Source organism: Schistosoma mansoni, chromosome W (assembly GCF_000237925.1).
Source record: "Schistosoma mansoni strain Puerto Rico chromosome W, complete genome".
NCBI lineage: Eukaryota > Metazoa > Platyhelminthes > Trematoda > Strigeidida > Schistosomatidae > Schistosoma > Schistosoma mansoni.
This window is the reverse complement of record NC_031502.1, coordinates 6,948,795-6,960,308: the sequence shown is the minus strand read 5'-3', so window position 1 is coordinate 6,960,308 and position 11,514 is coordinate 6,948,795. Positions and strand designations below refer to the sequence as shown.

The 11,514-nt window shown below is 38.9% G+C and overlaps 1 protein-coding gene across 1 annotated transcript in view; it reads left to right on the top strand.

Annotated features, from left to right (window-relative positions):
• Positions 1–4,036: 4,036 nt before the first annotated feature.
• Smp_031100 (putative liquid facets) overlaps positions 4,037–11,514 on the top strand; it is a gene marked incomplete at its 5' end in the record, with an annotated part of 28,815 nt that continues 21,337 nt past the window's right edge. The window contains 2 exons of the mRNA XM_018800054.1: positions 4,037–4,348; positions 9,336–9,609. Coding sequence (XP_018653905.1) covers positions 4,037–4,348; positions 9,336–9,609 — 586 coding nt within the window. The remainder of the gene's footprint in view (positions 4,349–9,335; positions 9,610–11,514) is intronic.

Here is an 11,514-nt window from a genome sequence, read left to right as displayed (position 1 = left end):
AGGTCTGTTGTTATAATAGTATTAATAACGAAGTAGACTATAATCCTACAAGCCATCGTCTTAAGACCACAGCCAACTGTCGCTAGGTCGCAGCTAAAAGGTTTAGAGACCTATGGGCTTTAAGACGGGCGTTTACCAAGTTAGATACTAATATGTTCACCACAGTATAAACAAACTTAGACCAAAACTGAAATGGTGAATTCAAGGTGACTCGGAAAAATTATCCTGGGAAACATACAGAAGGCAGCTACTCGTAAAATTCGAGAACTCCAAAGTTAATTAAACAAGAAGTGACTTCAGAGGCTAGGCCTATTTATTCTGCCCTACAGAAGATTGAGTGGTGATCTGATTTTGATGTATAGAATACCAGAAAATGATTCTGGATATGATGTATCGCGCTTTTTTCTTCTAACAGATCGGGAAACCTCAGTGTAAATATCGGGTGAGTACGAAAAGCAAAGAACAAACCTGATATGTGGGCGAGAATGACAATGATTGATTGTTTCGCTGAGTCAGACATTAGATAGGATGACAGGTGTTATATGTGTGATATACATTCCCCTATCCTTATTATGCATTGAGTGTTATTGATTGACTGTTCCTTGGTGTTGGATTGTGTCGGATTTTGGTGTGGAAATATATTGACGTCATAGTCAGGTTAATCTCGTGTTCTTGATCTGAGTTGTGTTGAAGTACTGTAGAATAGACACTGGGTGGGAATCTAGTGTAGATATTCGTTTAAGGTAAATTAACGTCTCACATAAGTGTAAAAAGTGAAAGGACTGTTATAACAATAAACCCTAGCGTTACAACAATTATCCTAAGTTTATAACAGAACCTGTCCGCCCTCTCAACGGATTCATTCGAGAAAAGACCAGATGCTCTCATAAGCTTACCAGAAAAGAACTAATATGGGCCATAGGCCATCAGGCCATCTGAAAATCTCCGGCAGAACACTTTGCTCATTCAAGCGCCCCATCACTATCACTGAGTTTAGCAGGTATTAATTTAATGTACGTAAGAGTTTGTCAAGTTGAACTTTCACAAAGTCAATAAGCTTATCTTCATACCAATTAGTTCGAAGCTTCATTTATTCCAGTTTAGACTGAATATCTACAAATACAGTTTGAGGTGATCACTACTGATTGAAGTAATTGTCAATTTCCAACATTTCAGTACCTTGAAGATTAAATGCGAAACAATGATGGGTTGGCAGATTTCTATATCGAGGTGTCAGCTACCAAGATAAGCCAGCTATTACTCTTCGCTTGAGTTCATCCCAAATGAAACTGGAAAATCGAGAAATCTTGTTCAAAAATGATAATCTATACTACCAGCGGATCAAGAAAATGCCTTTATATAAACATCAATTTATTTTCGCAGATACACACTCATACATGCATTACAACACATATTAATAAACCTTGCTTTTAGTATCCATTCAGTGTTACTTGAGAACTGGAAATATTTGACCGATTAGGAACTGTTATATTGATTGTTAACGATTTTACTGTTTTGGATGTATTCGCATTGCTCAACTTTTAAACTTTTTTGGTACCTCTAACCCCGGACATTTTGTTTTGGTTTATTTGTGGTTTGGTATTTTGGAAGCTCTTGCTACGAAAACTTGAAATTCGGACGTTTGTTCTGTCATTATACTTGCTACTAGAACGATATATTTCGGTTGACTACTTGTAAGATGAGAGCAAACTTTGGTACCTGAATTTGACAAGTTATATAATGCAAGGATCAAGCACAAATGCAAATCGGAACTGACAATTTTATTTGTGGACTGTCAAGACCATGAAAAAAACGTAGGAAGGACAGAAGCCATCAACTCGGAAAATCTTGTGCAGGTAGGTTATCTGTCCACTCACATGAGGTTCATACAGGTAAAAGGGTTGGGGAAGCTCACGCGTTTCAAATTGAAAGCATAAACCGCTTATATATGAACGTCTCGAGTTTATCGAATAAAATGGATGAGCTGTGTGAACTCAGTAATGCTGATAATACTCATCTTATAAGAGTATCTGAAACATGAGTATCTTCTCAATTTACGGACCAGGAGCTAGCAATACCTGGCATGTCTTCGTTTCGCAACTACAGAAAAGCAGGAATGGGGAGTAGTAGCCTTGTACTTGCATCTTGCTTGGCAGCACATCAAGTGTACTTATAGAATTATGGTCTACTTGGTTATTTATATTGTTTTAATAACAAACCTAATCCTAAAATTCTAGACTTGTCACGATGTGTTTACCTAACTTATAAGATCATACGTGGAAGTCACATCGTTGTATACATTGACTTGTCCCATAGTAAGAATCATCAATATATGATGGAGAACACATTTAGGCTAAAGATCGAGCAATATATTTGATATGAATGTTGAAGACAAGTTACATACTCTCAAGAGTTTATCAATTTTGATGAATTCGTATGATGCTCAGTGAGATTGTCTAACATCTCGAAGTGTCTAGTTGGAGTCGTCTACAGGAAGTCCACTGATGAAACCGAGTTTGACATTCGTATGCTAGAAGGACTACCTCGCTCTTCTCGTCCCCAATTCACTCATTCTGATTCTAGAAGACATAAACCCTCCTAAAGTCAACAAGCCAGTAACACTTCTCACTATGCCCTCAAAAATTAGGGAGTCCCTGGTATGTGACGGTCTATGCGACTGTCAAGTATACATAGACTTCTTCTTACCCCAACGGCATGGTTTCATTCTTGTATAACCAACCTGCTGACTGCGGTGGACAGATGGACAACCATCTTTCATCGCAAGGTGAAGGTTGACGTCATTTACCTTGACTTCTCAAAAGCTTTTGATAGGGCCAATCATGTATGTTTTATTAATAAGCTCAAGCGATTAGGTATCAAAGCATCTTTGATTGATTAGCTCACTTCATATCAGAAAACATCGACATCTTAAGGTCAGTGTTAACTTTACTTACTCCCGATTGCTCCCCCAGGGTTCCGTACTAGAACGTTTTCTCAGGTTACTTAGGTAACTCTCCAAGTTGAAAAAGATCTAGGGGTGTGGGTACCCTATGAATTGAAGTCTTACGCTGAGAAAAAAATGCCTTTCGAGCAAAGCTTGCACCAGTATAGTTGAATCCCATTTTTGGCCAGTTAGACGTATGAACTTTCCACATAATCTTCAACAGTTTCATTGTTCTTCATTTAACGTTCGAAAACATAGTATTTCCTTCCTCACTTCAAAAGGAAAAAGGAACTCTGGGATGTACCCAACGGTGAGCCATGAAATCAGTTCGGGGACAGAGATTCAAGTCATGTGACGCGCGCCTCCAATCGCTGAACCTTTATCCACTGGAGTACAGGAGTCTTGGAGGTGACCTGACGACTTAAAGCATCCTCAAAACTACTGTACATCCCCTTAAACACCTACTTAAACTTAGTCCCGACACAAACCTTAGGGTAAAACCCAGAAACTGGAGACACGACACAGCGTAACGGACTGTAGACACACCTTCTACCCCCTAAGAGTAGTCGAACGTTGGAATTTGCCACCGCTTGATACAGTCCAAAAGACTTCTCAGGAGTCACTTATGAGGAAACGTGACATATTCTTAAGGACTAAGCATAGTATCTCACTATGATTTACTAATATTTTTTAAAATCTTTTTTCGATAATACACCTAGGTCCTTATCTGGAGGCATCGATGATCCACTGCTTTTATATACGGAAGCCCACAAATTGAAAGCTTCTTCCATTCCGTCCACAACTATTTGAACCATTTGAAACAGATTCTAAGATATACAAATGCAAAATAAACTAATCAACTGACTACAACTAGTACAGTCGAGCGCCTAGACAACCATCCCTTGTACACCACCAGATAATTGGAACGGTTCTGAAACGTCGAGATAAAGGCATAAAGGAATCAATCGGTTTATGCAAACTCGTAACGAAGATATTGGACATTGAAAGGATTTTTGGGCTAACTGTGGGTGCGCTTCTCTTGATATTGGTGTTACTATTGTGTTCCCAAAGTCTCCCTGTCTTTATTCGAACATGCCCATCCACAGACATATTAAAAATGTTGTCCACAACTATACAGATGCTGAAAGAAAAGTTCGGGAAGCTACATCGAACGACCCATGGGGTCCTAGCAGCACTTTAATGGCTGAAATAGCTGACAAGACTCATAATGTTATGGCATTTACAGAAATAATGCAAATGATTTGGAGAAGACTCAATGATAAGAGTAAAAACTGGCGCCACGTTTATAAGGCTCTTGTTCTTTTGGAATATCTGTCTAAGACTGGTAGTGATAAGGTCGCTACTCAGTGCCGAGAAAATATCCACTCAATAGAAACGTTGCGAGTAAGTTCTACGTGGTTTACGTGGTCAGTATTGTTTCCAAGTTCTATTTTTGATCAACTTTTCGATTCACTCCTTCAAACGGTAGAACCTGGGAGATTAATATAGGAGCTATAACAGCCAAATGGTTATATGTGGACTGTTTCGTCGCATTAACTAATTAGAGACATCCTTCGTTGTTTACGTAGTCTTGAAGAATATACGGTCTTTACGTTAGTCACCTATTGTTTCCAACTATCTACCTTGCCTTATAGTATTACTAAAATAGGCAAGATTATAATTTATGGACTACCTTTGAGACCTCAACCATTTACAAGTGTAAAAGTGGGGTCACAAAGCAGTGTGAGGACTTGCATCAAGGAGTTATGATTAGGTGTTGAGTTTGGGGATCAAAATTAGTATGACAAGCTGTAATGTCAAAATGCTATCTAATCATATGGATGAGTAAATTCCGTATGAAAATCCAAATGTCTCTATCCCGAATCTGATTGGTCCATCCATTCATTATGGTTCATTCACCTGATTGTAAAGGATTTAGGATAGTCTAGCACTTTTGGATATTCATTTGAGAAGTCTAAATAATCATTCTGCTACCATCAAACCGGTTGTCGTCATATTTTGTGTTGGCGGTATATGAATCAGATTAAAACGTGTTCCGTTCAGGATTGTGTTGAGACACGCCATTTCCTAGCCAATCAGCCCCAGCAGATACTTGAAGATGACTCTAGAATCTTCTTGTGTAGCATCATAAGTATACTAATGTTTTTCTTACTGCGATTATTACTCCCACTCAACCTTGTTTATTTCGAATATAATTACGTTCTGTCAAACCGTTTTCTGGTTTGGGGACTTGTCGAGTGAAGTAGAGTGTTTAAAGAATACTAAGCAATAAAAGTGACTGGGTTGTAATAACACAGTAATAACACACCACTTTGGAATCTTATATTTTATGTGAGCTTCTTGATTAGATCACATGGTTTTTTATATCTTTTGTTTAGGGTTTGTTCTTTTGTACTTTCCAGGTATTACAGTTTTGTAGTACTGATTTTGCAACCATCCTGTACTTCCTTAACTTCAGTCTTAGCTTGCTCATCACCAGGCCACGATCTGAAACCTCATCAGCCACACTTTTTTCACATATTCGGTGGACTTCCTGAATATTTTATTCACGCATCTGTGAACGATCTGGGTTTCTAGTTTGGCCCAGTGAAGCCCATGCAAGATTGTGGATGCGTTTGTGAGTGGAAATGCTTCTATGTTTCTGGAGGTACATACATCTACCAGTCTACCATCATTCTCGTCCTTTATTTCCACGTCCATGTCACATTATGATGCCTTCATGCCCGGGATTTTCCATTCCGACTTTAGGGTTTAGGTCTCCTATCAGAGTGGTTAGGTCCTGTTGTATTTCTGTAGGACAGACTGCAACTTCTCATAAATTTGGTCTATCGTCCTTACTCCTATCATTGACGGGTCTGTAGCACTGGATAATATCAATCGCTATCTTTTACTTCTTTGTTTTAAAGGATGCCTTGATCATAGAGCCATAAGTTTACCTTCTTATTAGCGCTTTCCGCTCTTCTTTGGGCAGTGTCAGTAAAACTTGCGTGTGACTCATCTTCTTCACTGTAACTGAAATACAATAACAACTCCCCTGAAACCAATCTTTTTTTCAGTTTTGTGTAAAACGAGTTCCCATTATTCCATGTATCCACAAGTTGTATCTTCTCACTTCTGTGGCTGTTTGAATGACTTACCTGGTCTTCTACATTGTTTGAACATCCCGTGTACCCATAATAATTGTTGTGGTTGTCAAATAGGCCATTGACCTCGTGGCTTCTAAGACCCGGTTTTCGCTACGTGTCATATATCTATATGAAAACCCTTCAACTCCCAGAGTTAAGTTTAATTTGTTAATGCTCGTCGATTTTGTTTATGAGGTATGGTTGCCAACCCTACTACCGACCCTTTTCTATCAAGTCTTGGGGCCAGCATTAATCCTAGAGGGGGCCCAAAAGGAATTATTTAAACTATTGGCCTTCACCGGGCTTCTTAGGTTGTCCAAAACTCTTGAAAAGCTGAATCGTGAGGAGCAGAGTGGTTTTTATGCCCAAGAGGTTTATCGATGTTCTGACAACCGATACGAACACCCCAGGTAGAGTAAAAGCCTACGACCACCTCTACTCATTATCGCATTCCAGCAGGGTTATTATGGCGGGCTTTTCATACTCACCATTCCTCTTCAACTTTGCTACCTGTCATTCTGAAAATAGCTGTGATGAAAGTAGGTTGCGGTGGTGTGAGTTTGTTACTTGAAGAAAGGCTTTTCGATCTTGAGTATAGGTATTGCATTGTTTTACTTTCCGATAACACTCAACCTATGGAAATGACAATTAATGATTCATCATTTAGTGTCCGTAAGTGTGACATGCATTTTGCATCTTCTTAGTGTAGAGTACTTCTGAGAGACTGGGTGAAACCTGTCTGCACTCACTGTTTAAGGTGAACCATTAGAGGTAGTAGAAAAGTCCATGTATCTAGTTAGTTGTGTATTGGTGGTCGATTAGGTGATGAAATCAAGGTGCTTACTGTGAAAAACAGGCAAGTTTGAATCAATATGACCCATCTTTAACGTCGTTGTGATGTTAGTCTGGGTGTAAAAGGTCGCGTCAGTCTCAAGTCAACCAGAGCAGTCCTGCCGTATTCTCGCGAAGTCTGGCCTTTATAAGCTGAGGAAACACAAAACCCAGTAGCAACATATGTTAGTCATGCTGAAATTCAGCTATAAGTTTGCGCATAGTAATGGTGGCTCAGTTGGTGCTAACATCTTAAGACACCGGCTTTGGTGGCTTGAACTTGCGTTACGAATGTCATCCCAGGAAAGTCCTCATCGTTCAACAATTGCCGACTATAAGATGATGTAGAAGGAGCAAAGAGTTGGTCATTTTACGATATGTTGCTATGGTATGAGTAGAAGCCGTACAGAACTGGCATCTGCCAGTCCATCACGACTCCTTGGTTAGGATCTTAGAAATGGTGCAGCTTAGTGGTTTGAGACATTATCAGATATGGATCAGAATAGAAACCAATGGAGATCATTGTGGTAGTTCGCTTTTAAATTCTTCATAAAAAATCGAAGGAACGCCCTTTGCTTATGTTTTTGACTGAACTGTCCCATCATATACTAGTTTCATTCACTTTTATTATTTGATTTGTTTCTGATTATACTCCTATATCTTCATAATCCTATTCCCTTATTTTTATGGCGTATATTTGGTTTGGGTGTCTAGTCGCTACAGAATGCATGTATATTAAACAGATGGAAGGTAAAACGATCGCTTTAAATACCAAAACTTTATGTAGTAAGCTACTGACTCCATACCGAATACGATAAAAACTTATGACTTAAAGCTTTATCGAGGCAGTCCGCTCAAAATGCACAGTTGGTAACAGAGACTGGCCAGTTGCAGTTTTGAATATCAGCAATGGAACCTTGAAAAGTTTCAGTAATACGTGTATGCCATATGCCCTGTGTAAACGTTTGACTTTTAATCGTTTAGCCACAGGTTCAATTATCATTGGAAACCGTTACTTGTATGCTATTTAGTCAATCAGTCATTAACAATATCCAAGTTGTCTGATCACATTACATCGAAATGAAATTATCAAGAAGAATATCAAAGTAGTAGAAGTAGTGTGTGGTGTAATTGATATTAACAAAGACTACGTATAGATGATCTGATTAGGAAAAACAGGATTGACTGTCCAATTAAGAGGCATAAATTAGTCGTAAAACTTAAGATCTAACGGAAAATAAAAACAATGCGAGTATGCCACTGCGACCGATTCCAAACAATGTCACCTAAGGTCTGTAATCATTGGTTGCGATAACCTCTCAGACCCCAATTAAGTTAACTACATATGACAACACGGCCCAGTCTAACAGTCAGTGACCTCATGAAGTGTTATTTAGTACTATTTTATAAGTGTAATTTCGTTTATATCCATACTTAGACATCTTATCTCATGTGCGTCTAGTTTCACAGTATCTCAATTCTCAACAGTGCTCCTACTTCTAGTTTTATGACTGCATATAAATAGTTGTTTATAGTGCCCCCAAATGCCTTGGTACGGCCGAGAGTGGGGAGAGTCTGCTCTCCCTCTCGAAATGCTCTCATATGGCCATGCGAATATATAGCCTCTGCCAGGGAAGTCCTACTCACTGCCTTCTCGTGGCGGGGGTGTTGTTCACAAAAGTGAGAGGACGAAAAGCGAATGTCCGGAGCTTTAACCGGGTTGGTGGACACGGCGAGTCCACCTAGGGAAGTTGGAAAACCCTGATTCCAAACCAATGGTGCACATGGGCTCCAGTATCCTGATGGAACGAATGGCGGATGAACCTATTGTTGGTCACCGGCTACCATGGGACTGCATCTCCTTACGATGCTCCACTGCCTTGTGGATCAGATCTTTAAGTCAAAGGCTCGGGGTGTGGTCCCCTAAGAAAACCACCTGCTTCAGTCTGGGCACCTGGGCAGTATCACAGCCCTCACACAAATCGAATGAGATTTGTGAGGCGCATATTTATCTGGTGCTTCCTTGTACCAATATTTATGTGTTTAAATAAATAAATAAGTCGTTTATAGTTTAGATAATAGATAAATCTACATATAATTATCGGATTATCTATATTTATTGTCAGTGAGTATTTGAGAGTATGGTATATTTGAGAGGCGATTAAAGTGAAATTAGGTACATGATAGGTTATAACAATAATTCACATAAGCTTAGACTTAATTTACAAGTTTTCAATCAATTTGAAAATAAGTGTTCTTATATTTACATACAGACACTCACTAACGTGATTTAGTTTATGAATGGGTGTTTCAGTTAGATGACTTGAAGAATCATCGTTGTGTCCTCATAACTGGGTTTCATGAATATAGTTCTCTCAAGACTAACATTCTATTCTTTTCCATCCAACAAACAGGACTTTGAGTGTGTTGAAGATGGAAAGGATCGTGGTAAGAATGTCCGTGAGAAAGCTCGTCATTTGAGTACGCTTCTTAGAGACGAGGAACGTTTGCACGAAGAACGTACAAAGGCTCTACTAGCACGTGACCGTCTGATGCATGGGGGTCTGGGAACCACTGCTTCCACTGGAGATTCACCAGTTAAGTATGGTGTCCAACCATCTGGTCGTAGTAGCTATCCTATTGGATATTCCGGTTCTAACTATTTTGATAAAGGAACCCCACCTTCAAGTAAGTGTATTTGTATTTATGTTGTTTTGATTCTATCGACAAACTTATATTCTATTGGAATGTAAGTGTTCCAATAAATTTTACGAATTAGTATAAATAGATTATCAGAAGGGGTTTTGTGGAGATTTAGTATTTTCATAGTTGAAAGCGTGAGTCAATTGAAGCTAGACCACCATAAAAATTAAGTATGGTTCTAGATAACAGCACCTACTGCTAATATTAAACCATTATCTTTACCTATATTAATGGACTTCGACAACTAGAGACAATTCGATTGTGCAAATTTCAAAATCAATAAATTAAAGCCTAAGAATGACAAACATTTTTTAGAAGCATTAGTGTTCAAGTTGATTTGCGATCATTGTCTACGTCAACACGAATCCACTCTGTCAATTTGCGAGCATCAGGGAAAACAATCACATAGTGAAAGGCTAGCTAAAGAAAATAGTTTATGGGAATGCAGCTGAGCTTAGATGTAACAAGTACTTTTAAAATAAGCAATCATAAATAGATTCGTCAGAGCGAGATAATTTGGGAGTTGCAGGATAATTCTAAAAAGATTACTTCTATTTGTAGTAGTAGACTAACTAAACGGATTACCATAATAAAAAATAATTTCTGTTTAACAGTACATCGGTCGACAGTAAATGCAGTTGTCTCAGTATGTTAAAGAAATGCCCATGAGAAATCACTTAGTCTGTTACTGCGAAAAGTTATCTTTTAACAAAAATAGATTTTAATAGTTGAGATCAATAGTCAATTGAAGCTAAACCACCATGGAAAATCTGGAAGCACTGGACGGCCGTTTTGTCCTATTGTGGGGCTCTTCAACAGTGTGCTTCCACGACCCCGCCTCGCGAAACTCGAACCCAGGACCTATCGGTCTCGCGTGAACGCTTAACCTCTAGACCACTGAGCCGGCATCCAACGGTGTGAATGTCTCACTTCGACTAATTCACGAAATTGAGCGACACATCCACCATTGTCTTCAGTGAGTTGATATCTCACAACAGACCCGGTTGAACTCCACAGGTCACTGCTTCTCACTAGAACTCCAGGAAATACCTCTTGAAGCCAGTCACTAGTGAGCATATATTGATTAATATCAGAAAGGGTTTTTGTGGATATTGTAGTAATTTTAATAGTTGAGATCAATAGTCAATTGAAGCTAGACCACCATGGAAAACCTTGAAGCACTGGACGGCCGTTTTGTCCTATTGTGGGACTCCTTAGCAGTGCGCATCCACGATCCTGCCTCGCGAGATTCAACCGGGTCTGTTGTGAGATATCAACTCACTGAAGACAATGGTGGATGTGTCGCTCAATTTCGTGAATTAGTCGAAGTGAGACATTCACACCGTTGGATGCCGGCTCAGTGGTCTAGAGGTTAAGCGTTCACGCGAGACCGATAGGTCCTGGGTTCGAGTTTCGCGAGGCGGGGTCGTGGAAGCACACTGTTGAAGAGCCCCACAATAGGACAAAACGGCCGTCCAGTGCTTCCAGATTTTCCATGGTGGTTTAGCTTCAATTGACTATTGATCTCAACTATTAAAACTACTATAATATCCACAAAAACCCTTTCTGACATTAAAAATACATTTCTTTATGTACATATTAAACCTATCTAAAATTAAATCGAAACACAGTTGAATGATTTATAGTGATTAGACGAAGTGGAGGATAAATTTTGTAATAAAATTATTCAGACAACGTAACAGTATAAATCAAACTGGGGAGTATAAAAATGTCAACCTCACTGATTAAAATGTTCATTTACAATTTACCCACTTGCTTTCAGATAAGAATTACCAATCAAGCTAGAACTTAATCATTTGACTAAAATAACCTATCATCACTTATCTAAGCTATAATTTTTCACATAGATATGCTATAATAATAAATGTG